Source organism: Pyrus communis, chromosome 5 (assembly GCF_963583255.1).
Source record: "Pyrus communis chromosome 5, drPyrComm1.1, whole genome shotgun sequence".
Taxonomy (NCBI): Eukaryota; Viridiplantae; Streptophyta; class Magnoliopsida; order Rosales; family Rosaceae; genus Pyrus; species Pyrus communis.
In genome coordinates, this window is record NC_084807.1 from 21,484,261 (window position 1) to 21,511,173 (window position 26,913).

Here is a 26,913-nt window from a genome sequence, read left to right on the forward strand (position 1 = left end):
GTACCCATTTCTTTGTAGTCAGCGGTAAAGGCTCACAACTTGGTTGAATCCGCATGTAATCACATGGATCTCATGCAGCCGTTCTTGTGCTTCTTTTGGTCTGAGGCATTGGGTTAGCACTCATCCGGATAGGCACTTGTAGAGTGTCCCAGTAACATTGATGTACTTTTTAAGGCATTTGACACTGAGTTCTCTGTTTGGCTTGGAAAGCTCTATTCTGACAGTTTCCCTCCAGTCGTCACTTTCTGGAGCTTCTTCTAAGAATGGTGCATCAATGGTTGGGGCCTCTCTTCTAATTACAGCAATGTTGGGTTGTTCTTTGACGAAGGTAAGCTTGGAGCCAAATGTGGCTAGGGCATCCGCATACATATTGGTTGTGCCAGGAATATGTTCCAACACCACCTACTTGAAGCTTGTCATGAGTTTCTTGACCATAGTGCGGTAAGGTGCCAAGGTTATCACCGCGAAGCTTCCCTAGACCTAGCTCAAGACCAAATTTGAGTCCCCTACAACTCGTATCTTCCTTGTGCCCATTTCCTTGGTTATGGAATGGCCTATAATTAAAGCCTTATACTCAGCTACATTGTTTGTGCATGGAAAGCTTAGCTTGAAGGCTAGGGCGATAGCTTGGCCTTCTGGATTGACGAGTACAATGCCAGCTCCACCTCATGTGGTTGTAGAAGAACCATTGAAATGCACGACCCATGGCTTATCTTCCACAACGGTGACAGTTATCTCTAGCAGTGCACCAAAGACTTCCTTGGAGATGGTGGCCTCTTTTTCTTTGGAGAATAATACTAGTATATCTATCATAGCTTGGCCCTTGATAGCCTTAGGCGTCACACATATAATATCGAATTCGGAAAGTTTGAGCAACCAATGAGCCAAACGGCCAGATAATATAGGTCTAGTGAGCAAATACCTTACCGAATCAGACTTTACCATAAGGTGCAGTTTGTGGGCTAGGAAATAGTGGTGCAGCCGCTGTGATGCATAGACAAGAGCTAGGCAAAGGCGTTCCGTCTTCTCATAGTGGGTTTCGACGCCTCTTAGCTATCGGCTGACATAGTAAATTGGTGCTTTTCCCCAGCTGGATTGTCCTGGCCAAGCAGGGCTTCTGCGACAGTACTTGGTGACTAATTGCTGGACCTATTGATAGGCTTCACCACATTCCTTACTCCATATAAATTCTTTCCCTTTCTTAAGCAGTGGGGCGAAGCTCCTATTACTACTACTAATCCTGGGATGAAGCGTCAAATGTATGACAACTTCCCCATCAAGCTTTTCAGGTCCTTTGCATTTGTTGGGGGCATGAGAGTTCCAATGGTGCTCACCCTGTCTGGATCTACATTGAAGTCACGCTGATGCACCAGAAAGCCCATGAACTTACTTGAGGAAAAATTGAAGGCGCATTTCTTGGGGTTCATCTTCAGCCCATATGTTTAGCATGTTCGTAATACTTTCCTTAGCATTTCCTAGTGCTTTTCCGTGTTCTTAGATTTAACGACGAGATCATCTACATAGTCTTCCACTTCCTCCCTCATCATGTTATGAAAGACTGCCGTCATTGATCGTTGATAGGTGGCACCGGCGTTTTTGAGTCCAAATGGCATAATGGTGTAGTAAAAGTTTCCAAACGACGTGTAGAAATCTATCTTCTCAGCATCTTTGGTAGACATCTTGATTTGATTGTACCCGCTGAAGCCATCCATGAACGACATCAGGCATTGCCCTGAGGTTAAATCCATTATGATGTCCATGTTAGGCAATAGGAACTCGTCTTTTGGGCATGCTGCATTGAGATCTCGGTAGTCGATGTATATCCAAATTTGGACAGTGTTCTTCTTCTTTACTGGAACGATGTTGGCTAGCCAAAGGTGGTGCTTGATAGGCTTGATAAATCTAGCTAGGTTTTCTACTTCAACTTTGATTTTAGCTTCTATTTTCGGGAAGAAATTCCTCATTTGTTGCACGATGGGCTTGATCCTAGGCTGTGTATTTAACATGTGGCACACTAAATTCAGGTCAAGGCCTGACATCTCTTCATAGCTCCAGGCAAAGACATATTTGAACTCCTTTAACAGGCTGACTAGTTCTTTCTTTTCCTTAACTGTTAAGTAAACACTAATAGAAATCAATTTTTGCACAGAGGGATCATCACTTAAGTTTACCTCTTCAAGTTTTTCCACCACTGCAGTGGATCTATCCTACATGTTTTTTGGCACAGGCATGATTTTATGTAGGGATTCGTCCTCAACAACAGGTACAGGTGTGTCTTCAGTTTCCTGGGGAATTTTGCTTGCTTGGTGTGCAACGCCTCCATACTCAGGGCTTTTCCACACAATGTGGTTAGACCCCCCCAACCTGTCATAAGCGGTAGATGAAGCGGCCGTCGGAAAGCATGACTTTGAGCATTGAGGTGGAGTATAGGCAAGAATATTGGCCTTTGGTTGCATGTGTTTCCCTTTTACTAAGAATTCTTGGTCACTGAGATTTCAGACTTCTTCCCAAGAGGGTAAAGGTATCCCTCAGGCCTGTGATATCCCACTTCCGGCACTTAAGAAATCATTGTAGAACTCAGCATCGGAATAGTGAACTTCATCTAGGTTGAATAACATCTGGTTTCCTGGGACACGAATAAGCCTCAAACCAGTCATTCCTTTGACGCACTGGTGGTAGGTGGAGACTACGAGTCTGTGCTTGTTTATTGATGACTTTTTTAGTAGAGTGTGGTAAGCCGCGTTGATGTCTATCACATAAAACTTAATAAAGAACCTGATAGGGCTAATTTTCAAGTCGATCTCGATATATCCAATAGTTTCCTCGTTGCTATTCCCAAACTCATTAATAGAGATTTGAGACCTTGCCATCTTTGACGTTGGGATGCCTGCTGTAGTGAGCACTGCTAAAGGCAGAATGTTGACGGAGGAACCAGTGTCAACCAAAGTTTGCCTAATGAAGACATCATTGATCTGTCATTCCAAGTACAGTGGCATTCGGTGGTCAGGGAAAGTCATTTCTATGTCTTCGTCAGTGAAGATGATGGCATTGTTGTTCTCAAGGAAGGCCCTCTGCGGTTGGACAACATAGCATTGAGGGCCATAGTCCTCGAAAACATGCATGAGAGTTTCATCAGTATTAGTCCTTACTTCCGAGCTGTATTCAAGCTGGTCGAAGTGGGATTTGAACTTCATGTTTTCCTGTAGGACTTACGCTACAGTAGGCCCTTACCTTTGGGAAAGGTAAAGCTCAACCGTGTTAGCTTCCATGTCGGGATGGTTATACAAAGTTACAACCGTCATTTCCTGGCTGAACGGTTGCCCTTCTGAGGCTTCCTCGTTGTGTTCTTCTAGCATATTAATGGTGAAAACTTCATCACTTAGGGTTGGGGAAAAATCCATGAGATTTGCATCCTCATCTCCACATTTTCCAGCTTGAGGCCATGAAGTATTATAGCTCTGTGGCTTGGAGTATTTGCACCAGTAAGCCTTCTCCATGTTCCCCTAAAGGTTCCCAAATGGCTTCCGATGGCTTGGGATCGTTGATCTACAGATGGTAGTCATCATCATCTCCGGACCATGTGATGATAGCTATCATCTATTTTCCTCAGCGCTTCGGCAGAAGATCAATGTCTATAGCTTGTGTCTTGTATGGTAGCTCTAGTGTTCCTTCACAGATTTTTGCATGGAGAATTTTTGGCAAAGTGTGACACACAATAGAGGGATGTCCCACATATTGATGGTAGGGACAGTACCGAGGCAGCTTGATGGCCTCATTTGTGAGTATGGTATCGAGGATGGCTTGGAATTCCTCATAGTTGCATGCTAGTGGAGGATAGGTTTCTCTATCGCTCCCTATTTCTTTCCTTTTTCATGGGTTGTAGTCAGATCTGTCATCCACAGCTAAGGCATGATAAGCTTAATTTTTGTCAGTTTTCCAGGATCCCCGCTTGGAAGGCTTGATTGGCAAGCTGGTCTTCCTTACTACTTCCAGGAGCCTCGAGAACTAGCTGATACTGATGTTCTCCAGATACACCCTATAGTCAACTACAATGTTGCTGATGCAGATCTCCATAAGACCTGCAAATTGCTTCTTCCTAAGATGCAGCTTTCGCAAGGCGGCCTTCCATAGACGCTAAATTTGGTAGCACGCTTCACGACTTTTGCGCGTTGGCTGTCTGTCTAGGCTGGGAAGGGAAAGTCAACATTAAATGCCTGACTTGCTGGGCTTATCATGCATTTAGTGCAAGAATCTAGTTTAATCCTAACTAAGAGAGTTGGCCTACCAGGGAAAGGGATAAACTAAACTAATTCTTTCTCAATGATGCCTATATAAAATACAAAGGGTATGGGCTTGGATCTTTGGGCTCCCAAGCAGTCCAAAGTCTTCCATGACCCCGATTTCACATAGGCCTGATAACCTTCCGTAACCATCCACACCACAATCCACTTGGCAAGCCCCGAATATGTGACTTGGGCTTAGCATAAATTGTGGCTAAGGAAGCATGGTGTGGTGAATAGGCTCAAGCATGGCGTGAATATCTAGCTTAATTACCATGGCATGGCATGTTTGTAAATATATTCCTCGTCAATCACGTGCCTTGGCATGTGTTTGGGCTTGAATGTAGACTTTGCATGACAATTGGACCTTGAGACCTGGTTGGATTGGTATGCGACATTGTTGGACTCCAACAACCTTTTAAAACCATTTGTGTAGAATTTGAAATGCAACGCATGATGCATTTGTAGTATTTGAAGGAATTAGAGGGGTAATCGTCCAAACCAAACGCCACCAAACACATTTAACTTTATTAGTTATTTGATATATATGAATAGATACGTGCATGTGCAGCAAAATGAAATAAATAACATCGTGGTTGGATTTCGTATCTTTTTCCTATAATATTAAGGATAGTGCTTGTATCTCTTCATGGGAGACCTACTTGTCCATCACTTACGATTAATAAAGCATTTATCATCCAAATATCATAATCATAATAATTTATTCTCTTTATCATCATTTAAAAATTATATACGCAAAAAATCATTTAATTTGGAGTTCGTTTAGTCATCTGTATGTGTTAAAACAATCAATGGTTTTGATAACAAGTAGTATTCTCATGACAAACTGCCCATTTATTTGATGCATATGACTAACTAAAAGATCTCCAAGTTGAATAATTGTTTGCATATATTATTTTTAGATGATAATAAAGATAATGAACAATTCCAATTATGATGTTCATACGATAAAAGTTCGTTAATCGTAAGTAAAGGTGGTCACAAGCATTATCCTAATATTAATCTCAAACATATGTGGTTGTGTTTGGTATGTGGAAATGAGACTTGGGGATGAGAAATTATTTCCTTTCCCATGCTTGGTAAATCCAGATTTTGAGTATGTGTTGTGGGAAAAAAATGTAATAAATGTTGGGAAAAAATAAAGGGAAAACCAAACTTATGGAGGATGGAGGGTTTGCTTTTTCCCCTCTTTTCCCAACATTTAGTGCACAGTCACAAACAAGCAACTTTTTTGTTGCGTAAAATCTTGCCCTTTAAAAAAAAACACGAAAAAATTATTGCTTATGAATTCGTTTCCGTATACCAAACACATCATGTAAGTGAATAAACTGCAAAAGTGCCAACAAGATAATGGCAAACTAAATGAATCTTTTGTTATTTAATTCCAAACGATCTCATACTCAATTGAAACCAAACTGCACTAAACTGAAAAGAGTATTGTGCCCTTCAATCCCCTTCCCATAATTTACGCTTTGCACTTAGAGTTTTTTTTTAACAAACGATATTATCTACACTAAAATGAGAGGTGGGTTTAGTTTCACAATAGACTAGTAATAATGTAGTTTAAATTCACCTTTAACGAAATTCGAACCTAAGACATTTTCCGTACAAATAAAGAAAAATACCATATTAGACCATCTCCAATGGTTGGGCTAAAACTAAATTTTTTAGCCCGGAAAATTTAGCTTTTAGCCCAGAAACAGTTTTTTTGCTCCAATCGTTCTAGCCTAAAATTTTAGCCCGGGATTATTAAAAAATGAACTTAGGTTTTTTTTTTTGTTAAATTAAATTTAAAAGATATGTAAACTTTCGTAAATTAATTTTATGAACATTTTAATCTAAAAAAATTTAAATTCCGATAAATATTTGTTGGAATCTACTCCGATTTCTGGGCTAAATTTTGGAGAGAATTTGACATTGGTTTAGCATTTAGCATTTAGCCCAAAATTTCCCCTTGGGTTGGAGTTGGTTTGGGAGGAAATTTTAGGGAGTAATTTGGCTTTTAGCCCACCTTTGAAGTTGATGTTATAGTATTAAGTGGCACTTAAAATTAAAAATCCTGTAATCTAAGTGATATATTTTATCCTGCACTCGAAATCCTATTTTCGAATCAGACTATTAAAAAATGAAGCACTAGTCACTCCATAAAACCCTAACCACACATTATGCTTGGTTGAAAGGGATACTACCACACGTAGAGGTTAAGAGAGCTAAAGCAGCTCAATCTCTTTTTCCCAAAATGATCTACATATTTGATATCACCTGAAGTATCTGTCGGTGGTCATGTCAAATAAAATACAGGTTACTATTTGTTCATAGAAATAAGGAATCTCCTTTTCCAAAATGATCTGCACATCTGATATCACCTGAAGTATTTGTCGGTGGTCATCAATTATACATACATGTGTGTGTGTGTGTAATAAGAGAAGGAAAATGCTCTCTGTAGATGCAAGTTAGAATGGGTTTCCGAATTTCGACAGTAATATTTTTGAATCTGAACTCAATATTCTAATATTTTTTGAAAATTTGGAAAGAAAATCAGAATGTATTTAGTAATTCCGATAATTATGAATTTCCAATCCGAAGTTTCCAAAGTGTTCCAAAAAAAAAATATATCCAAAAAATTCTGATTTCTTATAGTTATTTACTCATATTATGTATTTTTTTAATTAACTTTTATATTTAATATCGTTTGTTAAAAAAAAAAAAATGATAACCATACTACTAAAACATATGAAATTTCAAATTATGTTCTACAATTTCAAAGATTCCTCTGATTCCAAAATTTTCAAAAATTCCAAAGATAAAAATTGTGTTATGATCCGATTCTGAAATTTTGGATCGAAAATTGAAAATGTGGTTTCCGATCCGATCCTTCCGAAAACACCCCTATATGTATTGTTTTGTCAAATGTGAAATATTACCTTGCCTAATGTCATTGTTTAGTCACTTCTCCTGTCATATACAATGTTTGGTCGCCTGTTTTATGTGTGACAAAACTAAAGTCTCTGTTCTTCAACAATTTTTGGATAGCCGAACTTTGTAAACGAATTTGTTCTTGGCTTTCAGGCTTAGCTTTTGCATATCTCCTCACAAAAAATTTTAGCATGCTCTGATGTATGACATGCACCGGAGAATGAAGAGTTCAGATTTTTCTTTTCTTTATTTGGTCAGAAGAGTCTAAAGAATCCAACCGTCTAAATTTCCCGTGTATAGTATGAAAACTCTTTTTGGATTTAAACACCCAATAATTTTCTATTTGTATGTGTTAGAAAAGTTTGAAAATAATAAGGTGATTTCCCTATTTTTAAGATGAACTTCTTGTTGTGCCAATCAAACAACGTCATGTATATGTCAATTATATATTATAATGAAATTGTATAATTTTTATGAAAATTCGCAATAACGATGTACACATGCCATAAAGTTGTCCTCTAGCGACCTACTCCCAGAAGAGTCAAACCAACGAGGATCCCTTCCTCTCCACCTTGGCCTTCACATTTTAGGTCTTTGGATGACTTGGGCTTCAGTACTTGGACTCACTGAACACTAATTTTCGATTAGGTCAAACTATTTTTCTTCGGCCCAAGTACGTGAAAATTATGGTCCAAAAAAGTTGATACAGTATTTCTTTAAAGAGTAAAGTGCTGATTTAGTCCTTGGATTATTACATTAGTGAAGATTAAATTCTAAATTATTTTTTCAGTAAAATAAGTCTCTAATTTCATCCCTACTATTATATGCAAAGCTATTTTATCCAATATTTCATCAAATTAAGTCACTTGACACATTTTAGAGTGTATACCGTCATTTTCTCGCCTATAAGAGTAAGTCCACCCCTAAAAAATGAGCTGGCCAAAAGTCCATTTAATTCACCCAAATGAATAGTGAATGACTCCAATGAACAGTAATTGGCTAAATGCGTCTTCACTCCTAGAAAATGAACTAGCCCAAAGTCTAGTCAATTCATATTAAAATATTATTAATTAATTTATAAAATAATAAAAAAATAATTTTATTTTTAATTTCGGATAGAATTTTTAATCAATCTTTAATCATTATTTTATTTTATTTTTTCTGTATTTTTAAACAATTTTTAATAATTTTTATTAAGTTAATTAATCTGTACTGTTGGATTTCAAAAAGATTAAAATCCAACAACCCAAAATTAGACACGTGGCCGACGGTAATAATTATGACATTTTCCTTCTTTTTTTTTAAAGTTTTTTGGCCGAAAAATCTGGACCGTTGATCTAGGAATTGGACGGGCCAAATTTTGCCACATCACTAGCCATTGGTTTTGAAATTCAAATTTTTTTTACAGTTGGAAATCCAATAATTCAGAAAACTAGCCGTTAGAAATCCAACGGCCATAACCAAGCCATGTGGCCCATATCCCGCGCCCTTTTAGTGTGCTTGTAGCATGAGCCCGTGACCTATTTCCTTGTCGAGGACGCGAGCCCACACGGGCTTGTTTCCCACTCGCCTAATGCAAAAAAATATTTGTTGTTCGCTGACGTCATGTTAGCATCAACATGATGCCAGATAGGCCGGTTCTTACCTCAGCCCATTTTGGGTTGGCCTATTTTTAGGGGTAGAGTGGATTTTTTTGGGTGCCAGCCTAAAAGATAGGGCTGGAGTTGTTAGAAGCTCTTAACATTTCATATGGATTGCAAATCTAACGTCTAATTTACCTTCTAAAGTTAACTCCATACACTATTTTTTTATGTAAAATTACCAATCTACCCTCCAATATGTATCACATACAAGTAACGTGACTTAAATTGACGAAAAACTGAACATTGTAGCTTTGAATCTAATATTAGGGATGTAATGCCACATAGTACTACGGTCTGGTGATATTCCTTTTTACTTGGAAGTGAGAGATCTTATCTTTGAATCTCATGGATGGCGAAATTGATACCAAATTAAGCTGCCTATTGTGTGATTTAGCGGAACTCCCCCTTCTCTTAGCGTAAAAATATTGATGTACTCCAAAAAAAAAATATTAGGGATGCAATTGGCAAATTTTTATAATTGAAGTCTAATTTTTCTTAAAAAAAATAGTTTAGAGACCTAATTTTCACTCAAGTAATAATTCAAGGATTAAATTGACAATTTACCCTTCTTTATATACTCTTACAAATTTTCAATTGATATAGTTATATATTCTGATCAATGAGAACGGAAGATTCGAGCTTGAATGCAAAAGAGAAGATTCGAGCTTGGATTCAATTGAATGAGATTTATTCAGTTTCAAAGTCAAACACATAATTCTGGGATTAACGGTACCTTAACCGGATAAAAAAGGACCTTGTTTCACATATTTAAGATAAATAACTGCAGTAATGAGAGTAGAGAATAATTTTATTGGCTCTGAATTACTTCTACAGATTGAATGATTGAGAAAACTTAATTTTGAAAAAAATGGTCGACACACTTCACATATATTCCAGTCTGACAGCGTCTCACTAGTTCTAGCTTTGCCGTCCCACACCAAACATGCGTTTCATGACGATGAATTTTCACTGTCCGATACAAGACATATAATGCTACAGAAACTTTGTCAACCTTCAAATATGCACACCAGCTGCCTCCGCTGCTTCAACAATTGGCGGCGGCACAAGGTCTTGTAGGTCAACCATTGGCTGTGGCACAGGGTCTTGTAGGTCGGGATTGATAGGAAACATGTGACACTGTGCAAAATCTGCCATTAGTTGGTCCACCAGCACAAGGGCTATTGCAGCTTCCACCATCGGCACAGCTGCACCAATCCACCAAGCAAAACATATGTAAGTAATCGCAAGGATCGTTTTACAGAAAAAAAAATGTACATAGAGAATGATGCATGAGAGGACATATCATTCACAGACGCACCTCGCGGAACAACACAGGGATCATGGCGACCACGGGCTATTAGTTCCATCTCTTTTTTATCTCTAGTCACTGTATTCTGCTTCTTCTGCACAAATACCACAAAACCACCATGGCAGATTGGTCATTGGTCACTTGATTACAATTTTCTGTTTTGACAATCAATTACATACATATCAAAGAAATACCTAAGTTCGGTTCAAGATTCTCCTATTGATCACAAGTTTGAAATTCAAAAATATCCCTAAGACCAATCGCCCATGTTTAGTCATAACTTCTCACTTTCTCTCAGAAAAAGTCTAAGCAATATAAGAGCCAGAGGCGTGAGTTTGCGTGTGTGCATGTGTGTGTGTGTGTGTGTGAGAGAGAGACAGAGAGAGAGAGAGAGAGAGAGAGGTTCGACTTACTCCAATAGTAGCTGTTGGCTTGAAGGCTATTCTCATGTTTATAATTTCCCCATTGGATAGTCCTCCCTGATTGCCAGCATATACAATCTCAGTGTAAAACAGACGCTCCATAAACATTTTACCAACATACTCTACATACAAAAGTAAGTAACTGAAATATAGAAAAAATACCTGTGTCCCACCAGAGCGGTTTGTTCTTGTCCTGATTTTTCCTTGATCATCTAAATAGAATTCATCATTATGTTCACTCCCAGTTAAAAAGGTGCCTGTTATGCATACATGAATGGTAAGAACTTACGCAAAATACAGTTGTAGAAAAAAACAAATCCTTCATAATAGAATTCTCGCAACTGTTCTTCAATCATCAAGTCCAATTTAAGAACTTGGTAGAGAAACGCCACACAAAAGTACCACAAAAAGTTTGCAAATCTTAACCTGCAAATCCACTTCCAATTTCAAATCCCTTTGTTGCAGGTAATGACATTACAGCTTTAGCAAATTCAGCTTCAAGTTTATCAAAGACTGGCGAACCAAGCCCCTGAGATGCAATAAAATGATTGTCAATTCCATATATGACTTGATGAAGATTAAACAAATTACTGAAAGAGCAATATAACTAGGGGAGTGCTAGCAACCATCTCACTTCTACTCATGACACGTGTATTCCAGTAGCACTCTAAACTAAAAGTTTAATTACTTTTTGGTTTCCAAACTAAAATTTTAACTATACTAACAAACGAATAAAAAAAGTGGGATTTTAATATAGTTAAAATTTGAGTGTCGAGTGCCAGTGAAGTACACGTGGCATGAGGAGAAGTGAAAAGGTTAAGTGAGAAGGTTCCTAGCATTTTTCATATAGCTAACTTTGCAGTGGTTAAGGTAAAGAGTCTGCCCCCTTAATAAACAGTTGAAGACATGTAGAGAGAGTGAGCTTACGGGTGGGCAATTTTTAACAATGCATGTGACAACACCACCAATAGATTGCCCTTTCACCCTAACAGCATCAATGGCAGCAATCATCTTCTCTGCATATTCAGGATCTGGGCACCTAACGATATTACTCTCTATCTGGCAGTATGTCACAAAAGAATAAAAAAATAAAAGTTCAGTGATTAATAAAAATTAAATGTGAGTCAATAAGTACCTCAAAAATGCACTAATTGAGAGAAAATGAATTAAATACAAAAAGACTGATACTTGTTTTTCTTACTTTGAAACGTCACTAATTCATTTGGATATGAGATTTCTATGACTTGAAACCTAGAATAACGCTGGATTCAATTATTAAGAGAAAGGTATTCATAAAGAGAGTATCTCTTTCAATTTGTCGGCTTCTGGTCAGAAACCAATTGGGAGACACTTCGTGAAGAGGGATATTTTCTTCCCAGATTTGGGAGTTGACACTTTTGTAGTCAATAACTCGGGATATAGAGCTAGATGTGACAACCACATTAAAAAAAAATCATAAACGCTAGTAAGCGTAAAAGCCTAAGACATCATGCTACAAATTGGGATACTCAAGTTTATAGAGGTGAGATATTTTTAAATAGAGTGTGCATGGACAAGCCTCCCGGTAATTACTTTGTAGACTACAATAACATTCATAGTTTGCCTGCACTTCACTTATAAAGGAATGAAACAGATTGGAATGTAATTTCTTTTCCTGGACATGCATTCTCAAATCTGTATGGAAATCCAAGGAAGTTAGCTACTCCTGTCACATGACTCCCATTTTTTGTTGCTACTCTTGAATGGCTTTGCTACAAGAGATTTTAAATTAATATCCATTATCACACCTGATCAAGTGTCAAATTGTGATGATCAACCAACTCCTCGGGAAGCACAACCTTCTGAACTTGTGAAACATAAGCAAGGACCTGAAATATGACAAACATTAAGGAAAAGTCTTAAAAACTATAACAAGAATTTCAATCAGTAAAAGAATGTGCAGATGATAATCTATGGACACAGGATTAAAAAGAGAAGTTCAGAATTTTTTTTTTTTTAAAAATCAACTCGCAGGACAATAATTATCAGAAGCTCCAAACTTCAGTTCCTCGTTCTCAATCATTCGAGGACAGGGGCATGAGTGTCATCTATTGACATGGACATGGGGTGCCCGACAAGTCCACTTCCAAAAAAGTAGGCACTCAGACATGCCAATACATGTGCATTTTGTAAATGAAAAAAAAACATCATTTATTGTGCAAGTTTATCATAGAAAATATACAATAGTAACAACCATTTTGCCATTGTCAGATTTTCTAGAAAAAAAAAATCTCAAGGTTTTGATAAGTTTGCAATTTATCTATGCAAATGAAGATATCCAAAGTTTGAAAATTAAAAATAATTGTAGCAGGACACATTTGCAACTCACAAGGTAATACCACAATAAAGAGAAAAAAAATGATTAAATGAACTGGAGTCTTGGGCATAACGATGCAACACATAGTTTACTACATGCACCTCAGTTCCTGAGAAAGCCTTAAGGATTTTCTTGGCAAGGGCTCCAGCAGCAACTCTTCCAATTGTTTCTCTAGCAGAAGATCTACCACCGCCCTTCAATTACAAATTAGCTCAAGATTTATGTATCTGCAATTCCAAAATACGCTTGTAAACCTTTAATGGTTAAGCTTAAAACCATTACCTGCACTGATCTGATTCCATACTTCTGGTCATAAGTTCGATCTGCATGTGAAGGCCTATATGCTACTGACATTTCATCATAATCCTGAAATTCCAGTGACATAGTTATTTCCATGCACCATAAAGAATGTCAATTGATACAAGAGACTGAATTATATAGAGTATAAATGTGATTGTTAATCCATAGTATCCTATATATCACGATTCAGAGGAAATACTAGAAAAATAACAGTAAACTCTTTAACGAGTTCTATTACTCAAAATACAAACTATCTAATCAGTTCCATAGCCCTCATATTGTGTTCCACAGCCCTCATATCAGTTCCACAGCATGATTAAATAGATTGAAAACTACAAATTCCATACCCAGAATAAAGGAAAACTAATGAAAAGGGCTTGAAAAATTGAGTTTTAATCAAAAGGACAAAAAGGTGTTGTAAGTGAATGGTACCAAGAATGACTTTTTAGAGTAAAAATGTCTTTTTCGTTAAAAGTTAACAGTACCGGGAGTGTTTCATTAAAACTCCCAAAAAATAAAGGTAAAACCACGAGCAAAGAAATATTAGTCTATAAAAGCTCCACCCATTTTCATTCAACTTCATATATATGTCCTCTAGCAATAGATACTTACACGTCCTCTCTGATCAGTATTGGGTACAAGCACAAGAATTGGTGTCCCAGTTGTCACTCCTGTAGTCAATTATAACATCAATTAGAGTATACGCCACTGAAGAGAACTACAAAGGAACCCCTTTAAATAAACATATATACACACACACACAAATTCCACAAAGATCAAACCTTCATGAACTCCCGAAAGTATTCGGCATGTGTCAGTTTCCTTCCTAGGAGTAGTAATTCGACTCTGACCTGGCCTCCTGACAACCCATAACAAGTTTGCATTCAAAACAAACAAGAATTCAACAATTTTAGAGGAAGCTTACCATGATTATTGCATGGAATGATCTATACTAATGTCACAATATAAACACCTATTATATCCAAGGAAACTAATTGTGCCAGCATGCAATGATCCCAGACCAAATACCTCACAAACTCTACGATGAAATTGAACATGTAAAAGACATACTAGTAAAATATCCTTAAATTGAACATGAAATAGGCATCAACTCGTTTCAAATGCCATAACACGAGTTAGGTGCATCGTTTAGGTAACCAAGAACTTTACAATGCACATGACAAGGGTGAGCCCCGTATCAAATACCTTCTGTCAAGGTCCCCTTGCAAATCTTCTGCAGAGAGGGGCATACGAGGAGGGCATCCATCAATTACACAACCAACACCACCACCATGAGATTCTCCAAAAGTTGTAACACGAAAATGATTTCCGGTAGTGTTCCCAGCTGCCTGCACCTCTGAAATCCAACACCAAACTTTTCAGAATTGATCCGAAAGTTGTAACTTACTACAATCTCTAACATATCAAAATTCCATTTACTTAAAAGTTTATGTTACAGCAAACCAAAGACCGAATGTTAACATGGGTACTTAGACTTTAGAACTTGGGTAATGATTGGAGAGGCTAATTAAAGTAAAGATGTAGTCTTTAAATTGTAAGATTCATGATTTGTGCACAAAACAAATTCAGTAGCTGCATTTCAGATAACAAAATTCTCGCACATTGCCAATCAGAAAGTGGAAATTAGCTCGAAAAATCTTAAAGCTTTCTATGTAAAACAACGGTAAGCAATCAAATGAACATCCAACAATCAGAGGGAGAGAGAAAGAGAGAGAAACTAACGGAGTTTGTTGGGGGTTCTCGGGCGGATCACAAATTGAACGGAGGAGGACGAGAGGGTTCGGAGATCAGAGGAGGAGGAGCACAACCCAGAAAAGCCATCGGTCCTTGAAGCTCCTCCGAGGAATGGCTTGGATGCAAGAGAGGAAGCCATTGCAGTTGAACCCACCGAAACTCTCAGCCCACCAACCACCAAAAACAACGACGAGAAGAAAAAGGAGGAAGGAGAAGAAGGCTGAGAAACTAACGGGGGTGATTGTTTTTATCAAAAATAGGCGTGCTGCTACTCGCACACGCAAATCAATCCACCAACTGGCTTCCACCTACCACCAAATCCCACAACCCGTCATTCTTATATCGGAACGTTGGTCCGGTAAATCACGGTTGTAATAAAAATGAAGAAAAATTTCGATAAAAATAAAATTTAATCATAATTATAAAATCTCTCATTCTTTCGTTTTAGGAAAAACATTAAATTATTTTAAATTGAGAAGTATTATTGGCACTTCAAAAATCTCATTCTATACTCCTCATAAGTGTATTTTTCTTTCTTAATATAAAAAGTTTAGAGTATATAAAGAAATTTTTGAAGTACTAATAACAATTCCCTTTAAATTTATTATTTTCTTTGTATTTTGGTCAGTTCATTTGCCTTGTTTGGTGGGTTGGTACTTTGTAGCGTACCCTACGAGTTGGGTGGGAGTAGGAGACTGAAGCTGTCATGGTATGCTTGATTTTCTGTATAGTACATAAAATGAGTTCTCTGTCAACCGTGACGTTTTTATTTAATAGCAGGATGTTATATGGTAAAACTTATATGTGTTATTATTTTATTAGATGGGGACGTTATGTTGATGTTAAATCTATTTTTGTGTAAATTCTTGTCTTATACGGAGATTTTACCACGTAACTTGTTGTATGTTTTTTTCCTTACTATTAATCACCTATAATCAGATCGTTTACAACTGGTTATACACAAAATTTTGTTGTACAAAAGACATAAAGTGTATGTTTCAGTTACTTGCTCCATTTTTTCTTCAATAGATTAAGCTACTTAGTAATACGAAAAATAAACTGACAGAAATAAAAAAATAAAAAAAATACTTTACTTACTTTCTAATTAATTAATACAATTTCGGACTCTTAAACATGCTTATTTTCTTGTGTTTACTTGTTTGGTATATTGATACCTTTGGGGTCGGATTGGGTAGGTGGAGTCAACTGTAAAGGCTAAATTGGCTAAGCAGACATTCCTCCTTCTTCCAGGTGTCTGACTTTGCCACATGTAATCCTCTCTCAACTAAAATTCATAGAAACAAAATGAAATTAATCATTTGGAATAAGAAGGATGATTAATTCATAAAATCGGAATAAGATTTGTAACAAACGATAGAATATTCTAAACTAAATTCTTCTAAACTATGAAAATTCTTCTAAACTATGAGAAGAGGCAGGAGAGTCTTAACCACCAGAACAATCTACCGCTTACAAATCGAATAAAATTTTAATTAAGGCACATCCTTTTTATTGTTTTGGCAAAATGAACAATGAAATCAATAGTGACACGAAGCTATATTGCCTGTATCTTCTTTGACACTACGGAAACAATCACCACAAGGAAAAATGTGGAAAATACAATCCCTACAAGAATTCCGTTACAGCTTTTGCCGGGGCGCTCGTTTTCAGCATCATTTCGTCATACTCGTCTTCAGGATTTGATAACGCAACAATGGCTCCTCCCGCGCCTATTGAAGCTTCACCCTCGTGTACAACAACAGTTCTGATAACTATGTTGAGATCGAATGTCTGGTTATATGAGAAAAAACCAATGGACCCTGAGTAGATTCCTCGCGGACTAGTTTCGATCGAGTCAAGAAGTTCCATTGATCTTAATTTTGGTGCACCTGTCATTGAACCGCCTGGAAATGCTGCTCTCACACAGTCAACTGCACTTACATCTGACCGCTTTTTCCCGCGAATTGTGCTCACCATAGTATGGACAGTAGCATATGATTCTACATCCATAAGATGGGGCACATGAACAGAACCGGGCTCACACACACGGCCGAGGTCATTTCTTAGAAGATCAACAATCATCAGATTTTCAGCTTGATCCTTTTCACTATAGAGAGAGAGAGAGAGAGATTAGTTCATAGAAAGGGAGAGAAAACCACCTCATTTCTTTCTTGCCGAGTAACTACATACGCAGTAGCTGTATATCGAACCCTAGATCTTATATCGCCCACCCTCATTCTTAAAAAGGGCGGATGTATCATGAGAAATTGCATTAGTCCGAGCATGGAAAGTGAGAATAAATCTAGCTAATACTAGAAAACTAAGATCCTGATAACAGCTCTTTCCACCGAACCAAATTGTCATCTATTGTACAATAATTATACGCAACAACAATTTTAATCCTGTTGGAAAAAAAGAGAAATATCTTACCTGTATTGCAGTTGTAGTTTGCGTTGTTCATCTTCCTCTAGTGTTGCACCACGAGCTATAGTACCCTTAATGGGCTTTGCTTCTAGTACACCATTTCTATCCAACCGTAGAAACCGCTCAGGGGAAGAACAGCAGACACAAAGCTTTTCCTTTGAAAAATTAAGCCAGGCAGCATATGGTGCCGGATTTTTTTCCCTAAGGTGAAGGTAAAGTCCTAATGAGTCCATTTCCCCAATTCTTTTTCTCATCTGAGTTGTGAGACATAACTCGTAGCTTTCACCATCTTTAATGTATTCCAGACACCTGTCGACATCTTTTATATACTGCTCTCTTGATTTATCAACAACAAAACTTCCTTGATACTGAGAAGATCGAAAAGCCTGTAAGGTTGGCTCCTCTCCCTCATTTGTAGCAGAAGCTTTTAACCTGAGAAGCTTTTGTTCTGTATTGTCCAACCATGGTATCGTGCTTGTGCATTCTTTGTTAATAGACAGTATATAAACATCGTCGGAGCAGTGATCGATAACTACAAGATTATCAGCAAAGAAAAAGCAAGCATCTGGAGTCCTGGATTTGTGGCAGTTAGATGATGCACCACATTCAACTTTAAGGCTATACCTGCATTACACAAAATCAATGAATAACAACCAGCTAATTAAGAGCCACATAAGAGCCATGACAATTAATATTTTCGGCTAGTCAGAAATTCAATCCAAACATAAATATCCAAAAACCAGAAACCAAAAGGGAGAGACGATGACTGCTTATAACTGAACAGCAACCACAATTTGGGATAGCGAAAAGTTAAAGAGATGTCTTCTTTTCAATCAATTTCCCTTTTTGGACTTAACCATAAAAGCAGTTAAAGCATAGGAAAGATGATAAAAACATTGTTCGAGTTTGAACGAGACCAAGTTCTGAGAAAACTTTTCAACACAAAATAAGACAAAAAAAAAAAAGAAGTGAATTCACGCACCGAGGAGTAGTGGATAAGAAGGAAAGGATGGTCCAAGAACATTACATTCAAAATTTCAAATAAACTTAACTGCATACCCCATGTAACCAATATATCCACCATGAAATTCAAATGGAAGGCCTTCATAATCCTTTTCATCGTACCGAAATGACATGAGCTCCTGAAATACATACCAAGCAATAAATATCACTTCACACTGGGAGACTGAGCAAGGTTACAAAATAAAAAGCAAACTTAATTCCAAATGAACAGAAGAAAGTATATTCTGACATAAGTTTATGATCATTGAGATGATACAGATTCTAAGAATAACACAGAAAAAATACAGAAAGCTCAATATTTCAAGAAAACAAAAATTAAACCAGAAGCTGTAATTTCACTAATACCTTTTTCAAAAAATCAAGAAACCCTTCTTCCAAAAATGTGTTTCTGTTAGAGCCTTGAGCGTCCTCAACTGATAGAAAACCACTGCCCTTCAAAGTCGTATCACTGAAAAATGCAGTATAGATTACTATAACATGAAAATATTCACATGAGCTTTATTCTATTCTAAAAAACAATTAAGAAAATTCCACAAGAAATCATTATAAACACCAAGGTAGTTAGCTGATGATGTTAAAACTTGAAGCCACATCAGTTAAACAAAAATCCATACGAAAACTAAAACTTTGAATTCCCAAAATCAATACTGAGTCAAACCTTCTATCTGATAATTTATAGGTCAACTGCTTCCAAAGAGTTCCACCTTTTCCTCCCATAAATGAAAACCGTGCTCTTCTCTGAATATTCAAGAAAACAGAGACAATATGTAAGAAATAATGGTTTTACGAGAACTACTCAAAATAAAAGTAAGGTATTATGATAATGTCAAATGCTTCAACTAAACCTTCACAGAGCATCACGAGAGAATTAAAAATCAAAAATCATGCTCATATGAGATGTACTAACATCATCAATCTTAAGATGGGCATAGACATGTCAATCGAAAAATAAACGAACCTTTTCTATCGATGAACTGTCCAACCAAAAGGTATTTTCAGCTTTATGGTGTCCAAACAGTGCACAGAATATATTTTTTGCTCCACCAACTTGACCAGCCAAATGCTTAAATCTCTTCCATCTCAACTTTAGATATTTAATACCAATGCCTGGATGCAAAAGGTTTACCATATTGACCGCACCAGAAGAACTTGTGTTACTTTCACTGTTCTTCCTTCTAGAAATCTTGTTATATAGCTGACCATCTGAATTACTTACTAGTTGCCTATGTCTAGGAACTTCTGTGAGGAGTCGACTAGCATTGGGCATCTGCATGCACGCTAAAGGAAGTTTACTGGTCAGTTGAAACCAGAGGGAGTTTTTTCTAGGAAAATAATAATAATAATAATAATAATCATAAAGCATATAGAACTACAGCCAGACGACATCTCTGGGATTCATACAATGGACACAATATTCAGGTTTGTCAAAAAAAAAAAATAATAATTGATCAAAAATAGCATTCTTAACAACACTCATGAAAGTTTCCAAAATCATCCTTAAAGAATTGGCATGCATAAGAAGGAACGTAATGTCTGCATGTAACTTAGCATGGCACATGCATGTATGCGTGCGAACAAGTGAGACTATATCAGAGGGAGAATATTGATAAATGACGTTCATAAGAAAGATGAACAGATTTTCCAGAAAAAAAACTCTAGCTTACCTGTATAATCAAAATTCCGCTTCTTGATGAATGATGCCCTCGAATTCAGCCAATAGTCCTCTGTGATCTCTCTAAAATTCTTGAATATCTGCCTCCCATGAAAGGTCGCAATACTCTCTGGATGGAACTGTGAGGGTCAATAGCTAAAGTCAGAGAGTATTGCACGTAAAAGCAGATTTGAAATTATCACAAATACAATGAACATGCAACCCACCTGCAAACCATAATGAGGCCGGGTAGAATGCACAATGCCCATGAGAACCTTTTCGCTCCGCACTTTGCCAGAACAACTGAAAGGCGAAAAACTTCCATTTTTTGGTTTTGTTGGAAAAGATCCCACAGCAAATTCTGAGGGAACATCAGACTTCTGGGTTTCAATAAAAGAAAGTGCATCCCTGGAGTAAGTCCATGCTATAGGAATGAGTTCATCTGGGAGGGATTCAGCATCTACAACAAGTGAATGGTACCGAACCACCTGCAATTAGGTATATTTGTATGGCACATAGTTAAGAATAAGTTCCACCATTATCCTAAAAGTTCATGGTAGCTAAAGTATGCACTTTCTGAAAAGCCACATTAAAACATTACAATTTCAAGAAACAATCTTTGACCTTCTGCAGTTTTAAGTTTTTGGTTTTTCCTGGTGATTGCAGACCTACTATTTTAAAGTTCAGAAATGACTAACTTTGGTTCTGCAAAAAAAGATGAGATTTTGCAAGTTTGTCACTTTAGTTAAATATTAATCATTACTCAAATAAATGATTGCAAAATGTCTCGAGTTCTCATGAAAACTTCATCTAAATGAACTTTAAAAGTTAATGTATATGGAAAAGCTAATTACCAATCAAATATTCTTCCCACAAAATGGTTTTAAACATCATACTATACAGAACAGAATCATCTACTTGAAACATTAGAATTCTCGACAACTGCCTACTGTTTAGATGCAAACTGAAAGTGGGACAAGAAACTTGAAATATTTTATTATTTTTCTTAAGAGTATTAACTTTTCGCAAGATATAAAAATTCAAAACAACAGACCAGTGTTATTGACTTTCCTTGAAATATATGACATCTTTTAAGGATACCCCTACAATGCTACAGCAAACTGAATTACAAGGCTGAAGTAAACCAATGATCTTTCAATAGACAAGTTTCTTGCTATTTATTTGGGAACTATTAATTTCAACTTCAAAGTTTAATAAAAGACTGACCTTAAATCCTGAGTTGTGGCCGGAAGGGATATCATTGAAAAGTTTGCACCTGTTGTGTTCAATTTCACTGTATTGAGGAAAAAGAAAGAGCAGAAAGTTAATAGAAGGGAACCTACGGGGAAAGAATAAAATCACTATACCAAAGCTTGAATCCGAATTTTCAATTATAAAGCATATTTCAGATTAGTAATAACAAGATATAATAGAAAAAATGAAAAAATAAGCACCAATGACAACCAAAATCTGGTAATAATATATAACCATACCTCAGCCGTCCATGGACTGGTTCAGATGCGTGGACAACTTTAGCACCATGCACATAACCCAAAGCCTGTTTAATCAAAGCCATTCAGGAGAAAGGTGAGAACTAAACCACATTAACAGACCTATCATTCTTGAGGTGATTGGCTATGCATTCCAATATCATCATCTTATTGCGAAAACCAAGAATCATATGTTGTCGTGTGAAATACACTGCATACCGCATAGATTCTTCTATACAAATAAATATATAAATACGATTATCCACAATTGCTGCACCTGAACAAACCAAATAAATGTATGTATATGTTTCTATTATGGGTTTAGAAACATATACAATGTATCAACATTGCAATTCCAAAAATATTCACGACTTACAGTATCTTATCAATGGCTTCTCTTGCATAGCGGGCATGAGCGGTTTTGTCACCGAATTGTTGGGTTTTTTTTTTTTTTTTTTTTTTTTTTTAATACTTACTAGTCAAAAATTATATTGGTGGCCTTCAAACTCACTTACTCAATTGATTTATTGTAATCCTCCCTCAAAATCTCATTATGCATGCAACTAGGGAATTTTAACTTAAGCATCTAGTGTCCACTAGAAGAAAAACAAAGTACAAAACCAAAATACCTGATGTCCAAGGCAAACGCCCAAAATAGGGATATCCCAGCATTCAAGCAGCACCTGAAGACATATTCCTGACAGATTCAAATAGTTTCTCGATGAAATAATCGTAAAAAGCTATAGAGTTTAAGCCAGAGGGAAAAACGGCTGCAAACAGAACTCCAAGATAAAGAAAAACCAGGTGCGGTGCATATAGATAATCTAAAACATGTTGAAAACTATTGAGAGTGTGAATCCTGTTAGATCTGCAGCATAAAGACTTCGTGTATCTATTTTTGGCCAATATAAAATTCAGAAGTAAAAAACAACACAAAAAGAATATGGTTTCTGAACTATGCATAACTGTGCTTCTAGTCAATACTCAGCCATACATCGTGGCAACAAGAACACAAGTAGCATGGAAAAGATAAATTCACTTTTCAGAAACTCACCTATGTCTGCTGGACATGCTGGCGAACCAGGTCCAGGTGATATAACAACATTGTCAAAAGCATTTTCTTCATACAAGTAATAGCGAATGTCTTTCCATGTCAATTCATCATTCCGCACGACCACAGGAGGCACTGGCACAATTAGAAGCTAAAATATCAGAGACAACCTTTAGTAGGCTAACATCACATATAATTTTTATTTCCTTCACCAGGTTATAGATGATCCAAACATTTAGCCCTTGGAGATAATGAGTAGACACATGTACGACATACATAATTTAACACAAGAGAGAGAGAAGAGGAGGTTAGAGAAAAACTTACCCCCATTAATGACAGACAGCTCCTGGTATATATTGTATGTGTAGCTGTCATAGTTGTCAATCAGCAATGTCCTCACAAATTCCAGTTTCCGACCAGGTTCCTTGAGATGTTTCCTTCCCATATTGGATCCTTTTAAGCGCTGAGGCATCAAATTGCTAGACATCAACAGCTTTCTAGCATTGTGATTAGATGCTCGAGTACTATCCTTCTTATTGAACTTATCAACCTTCACAAAAGGCTCAGAGTCCACCATATTCTTGTTTGTACATGGCAACCCCTCAACAAAAGTATATCTGAGCTCCGAAGATGACGAACACAAAGTGAAATTCATTTTTGTTACAATGAAGAATGCCAAAATTGTATAACGGTCCAAAACAGAGCTTCTGCAACACAGAAATGCACACAGTTAGATATTCCATTTATAGTGGTTTGGTCTTCATGTCTCTGTCTATACGCCTATATGAATTTACTACTCTGCTCCAAGATTATTCTTTTTCCAGCATCCCCAACTAAATGGGTTGATAACAATTTGCTCACCCTCGTAATTACTCCACTGAATGCACAACAGTTGTAGTTAATACACCTTCATATGTTTACAACACTTTACTACAATATAACACCTGACATGCCATTTCTGCTCAGCGGCCTTAAGTGGCGATAATCGTTACCACCACATTAACTGTCCTTGGATGAAAGTGATTTTTAAATCATCCACTACACAAATCTCGAAATTTAAACTCATCCAACGAAAAATGATGCGGTGGCAATGCTAAAAAAGATGCTCTCTTTAGTAGTGACTGCTAAACCAATGAATCAAATGGGCAAATGGGTTCACTTATACATGGATACTGACACCCAACCGCTAATTATCTGTTAGAATAATGAAAGATGTAACAAACTAAGTAGCTGACATCTGAAATTAATCATAAAAAGCTAAAGAAGTTATGTTAAATCAATAATCCAATACATAAAAAAACCATTCATTCTGCCTACCAAGAAAATCCCAAAGAGAAAAACATAAACTTGCAGACACAGGAAGAACAAAAGAAGAAAAAGACGATGAGAAGCTAACCTCAGATAGTTACAGAGGGACCTGCAGAGACTTGTGAAGCTTGTTGGGTTGTTTATAACTTATGAGAGAGAGAGAGAGAGAGAGAGAGAGAGAGAGGGAATACGCTGGGGTTGGTGATGAAATGGGCCACGGTTGGTGGGGGCGGAGGCTAGAGGAGAGAGAGAGAGAAGACGGCTGCCTGTCAGTGGAAAGTTGGAAACGGAAAGGAGGGATGTAGGACCCACGACCACCAACCCGATACAGAAAGACAAAACGGAGTCGAGCCCAGGATGATCAAGATTCATATTGTGGAGGGGGAATCCTGGGCCGCATGCTGCGGGTTGCTCGGTTGGTCCTCTCCTTCCTTCCTGCCTTCCTTCCTTCCAGTTGAAGAGTTCCAAAGCCAAAGGGTGGGGTGGGGGCGCAGAACACCGTTTTACTATTATGGTTTTTTTAATTATTTTTTCATGATAGGGAATGGACCGTCACTCGTTAATATATTTCTGCACAAGATTTAACATCTAATATTCTCTTTAAATTTCAACGATGACGTCGGCTGTCCCACTTATTCTAATTTTAATTATATATGTTGGATTCATGGTTGATTAATTTCATAATTTATCAAACAAAAATGGACAAATATTAATTAAACTCGAGGAGAGGAGGAAAATCATGATGATTTTTTTTTACTTAAAATAGTTTCTGAATTCGTATAGCGTTATTCTCTGAGATTTGAAATCAATAGAAGTGGTTTTTGAGTTTGTTCCCATAAATTATCTTGATCATTTCATGAAAAATCTTCATTAAATATAGATAAAATAACAAAATACCTTCAATTTTTGTAAATCATTTTGGTCCACTTTTTCTTAAATTAAAGGTATTTTTGTAATTTTTCTTATTTAATAGAATTTTACACAAGGACAAAAATGATTGATGGTGGACAAATTCAGGAACCACTTCTATCAATTTCAAATCATATGGACTAAACTGAGAAGTTATGTCAATCTTAATGACCATTTTGGCTAAAAGCCAATCATGAGTAAAACTTTCGATGCTTTTGCACTCGATCTTTTTCTTTTTTCAAAGATAAGAAATTTCATTAATTTGGAATCAAATTGTTAACATCAGTTTATGAGGGTGCATTTTTCCTCACCCACATTAACTTTGGTGTATGCTCACCATACAACTTATTAGTTGTCATGTGTCCCTTCTTCTAACCCTAGTTAATTGTTAATTAAATATATCATTTTCAATTTTTAAAACTAATTTTAAACATTAAACTTAAAAATAAATAAATAACTCAAACCCTGCCCAGGCCCAGCAGTGTTTCGTTCTCCACCCACGCCAACCATTCAATTGATTCTTCAAAGTTCCACCCACCCACCCAGCCAATCTTCTTCTTTGAGTGCATGGCAAATTTGCCATGACTTCGTCCTCCGCCCTCCCTCATTTTTCTTCCACTGTAACAACAGTTGGAGACCACCACGAAGGCTGCGCCTTTGCAGCCATGAAATTCGATAGCAACCTCACCTAAAGAATCAACCTTTTCTATTTCTTGCGAGGATATTTCACTCTCTTTACTGCTGAGACTAATTCGTCTGCTGAGAGTAAGGAAACTGCTTGTGTGGGCAACTATGAGAAATCAACCAAGCCTGCTTCCGGGGAAGCTGCTGAGGTTTGTGTGCTCTTGAAACTAGATCTGCTTGAAGACATGGATGTGTGTGCCAAATTTGTTGATGGCGTTAAAGGGGTCGTTTGCCCAAGTTCCTTTGCGAAGCATACGATTGAGTATAAGAAGACTGCTTTGCTTGCCATGATGTAAAAGACGGTGATTCTAGTAGCAGAGTCTATGCTTCTTGATCAAAAGGATACCAAGGCTGCCAAGGAGGTGGCAAAGATTATGGCAGCCAAAGCTTACTTCTCGACCGAGAAGATGAAGAGGGTAGAATCTGAGCTTGCTACTTTGAAGGGGCCTAATATCTTTGCCCCCACTTCTCTGCAGCTTGAGACCATTCGCTAAGAGATCTTGAATTTGAAGACTAGGCTTGACGATATCCAAGTTAAATATGAAAGTACATAGAAGGAGATCATATGTTATATACCTCATATTCAAGACCTTGAGTGTGCTATGAGCTTCACTCCGCTACTTATGCAAAGGATGAAGATCTGATTGCTGCTTATAATCAAGTGTTCCACTTCAGAAAGGTCATTGACAAGCTTGAAACCTAAGTATTGGAACTCTAAGGTCCTTTGAGGATCAACGAAATTCTGAAGAAGGAACTGAAGAAACTGCAACGCGTTCATGTTGATCTGCTCGAGGAGAATGAGCAGTTGAAAGGTAAGAAGGCTGGATTCGAGGCTTTGCTTACTTAAAGTCAAGCCGATTTCTACAAGCTGGGTTATGTAGACCATCTCTTTCGTAGGCCATCTAACTTTGAGTTTGTTGAGAAAGACTTTGAGGCCTTTCTAGTTCTCTAGAAAACTTGTTTGACCTTTACTTTTGAGGCTTTTATTGGTGAAGTAGTCGGAGAGGTTGATGCCCAAGTTAGAGCAGCCGGGGGTGCAACGTCGAATGATGCCACTGTTAAGAACGTCGCGACTACTGAAGGTGTGGCGACCAAGTAGTTATAGGATGTCCAAGCTGCTAAAGAGTAGTCTTCTAGGTATTCTTTAGGATTTTCTTTGTTTCCCTTGTTTCTTTTTGCTTTGCTTGAACTATTTCGGCCTTTTGCCTGTTGTTTATCAATTTTGCTAGAAAATTTAATAAACTTGTCTCATTCGCTTTTCTTCATCTTCACTTTTTTTGTTCATGCCCAACCTTTAACTTCCAAATTAGCGGCAGACGTGCTACTTTTTAATAAGAAGACAGGCATGTGTAGCTTATGCAGAGGGTGTTG

At 37.2% G+C, this 26,913-nt stretch overlaps 2 protein-coding genes across 3 annotated transcripts; both read right to left on the minus strand.

Moving 5' to 3' along the window:
* Positions 1 to 9,650: 9,650 nt before the first annotated feature.
* Positions 9,651 to 15,356, minus strand: LOC137733703 (chorismate synthase, chloroplastic-like). 2 transcript variants are annotated; one of them, XM_068472860.1, is made up of 13 exons: positions 14,991 to 15,355; positions 14,454 to 14,604; positions 14,030 to 14,106; positions 13,860 to 13,918; positions 13,230 to 13,313; positions 13,049 to 13,141; positions 12,379 to 12,459; positions 11,519 to 11,650; positions 11,018 to 11,120; positions 10,754 to 10,848; positions 10,583 to 10,648; positions 10,179 to 10,263; positions 9,651 to 10,065 (listed from the first exon to the last, which is right to left on the minus strand). In XM_068472860.1, the coding sequence occupies exons 1-13, from the start codon at positions 15,139 to 15,141 to the stop codon at positions 9,875 to 9,877; spliced, it is 1,368 nt and encodes a 455-aa protein (XP_068328961.1). In that variant the 5' UTR covers positions 15,142 to 15,355; the 3' UTR covers positions 9,651 to 9,874. The 2 variants fall into 2 exon arrangements, with proteins under 2 accessions (XP_068328961.1, XP_068328962.1); XM_068472861.1 differs by lacking the exons at positions 9,651 to 10,065; positions 10,179 to 10,263 and adding an exon at positions 10,393 to 10,419 and having other exon boundaries at positions 14,991 to 15,356.
* Positions 15,357 to 16,264: 908 nt separating this feature from the next.
* LOC137735642 (aminodeoxychorismate synthase, chloroplastic-like) lies at positions 16,265 to 24,466 on the minus strand. Its single transcript, XM_068475085.1, has 14 exons — positions 24,038 to 24,466; positions 22,966 to 23,348; positions 22,645 to 22,776; positions 22,220 to 22,287; positions 21,594 to 21,658; positions 21,328 to 21,394; positions 20,328 to 20,588; positions 20,114 to 20,240; positions 19,408 to 19,727; positions 19,108 to 19,187; positions 18,795 to 18,897; positions 18,486 to 18,568; positions 17,433 to 18,050; positions 16,265 to 17,109 (listed from the first exon to the last, which is right to left on the minus strand). The coding sequence occupies exons 2-14, from the start codon at positions 23,294 to 23,296 to the stop codon at positions 16,629 to 16,631; spliced, it is 2,736 nt and encodes a 911-aa protein (XP_068331186.1). The 5' UTR covers positions 23,297 to 23,348; positions 24,038 to 24,466; the 3' UTR covers positions 16,265 to 16,628.
* Positions 24,467 to 26,913: the final 2,447 nt, after the last annotated feature.

What these genes read in the sequence shown, in the direction of transcription:
- LOC137733703 (XM_068472860.1), bottom strand. Translation starts at nt 15,141, where the DNA reads ATGGCTTCCTCTCTTGCATCCAAGCCATTCCTCGGAGGAGCTTCAAGG. An exon ending in AGGCTTTCTCAGGAACTGAG is followed by an intron (nt 12,460 to 13,048) that starts GTGCATGTAGTA and finishes GTCATATTTCAG; the next exon opens with GTCCTTGCTTATGTTTCACA. An exon ending in AATTGGAAGTGGATTTGCAG is followed by an intron (nt 10,849 to 11,017) that starts GTTAAGATTTGC and finishes TATGCATAACAG; the next exon opens with GCACCTTTTTAACTGGGAGT.
- LOC137735642 (XM_068475085.1), bottom strand. Translation starts at nt 23,296, where the DNA reads ATGAATTTCACTTTGTGTTCGTCATCTTCGGAGCTCAGATATACTTTT. An exon ending in GCTGTCTGTCATTAATGGGG is followed by an intron (nt 22,777 to 22,965) that starts GTAAGTTTTTCT and finishes TAATTGTGCCAG; the next exon opens with TGCCTCCTGTGGTCGTGCGG. An exon ending in GCGTTTGCCTTGGACATCAG is followed by an intron (nt 21,659 to 22,219) that starts GTATTTTGGTTT and finishes TTGATTAAACAG; the next exon opens with GCTTTGGGTTATGTGCATGG.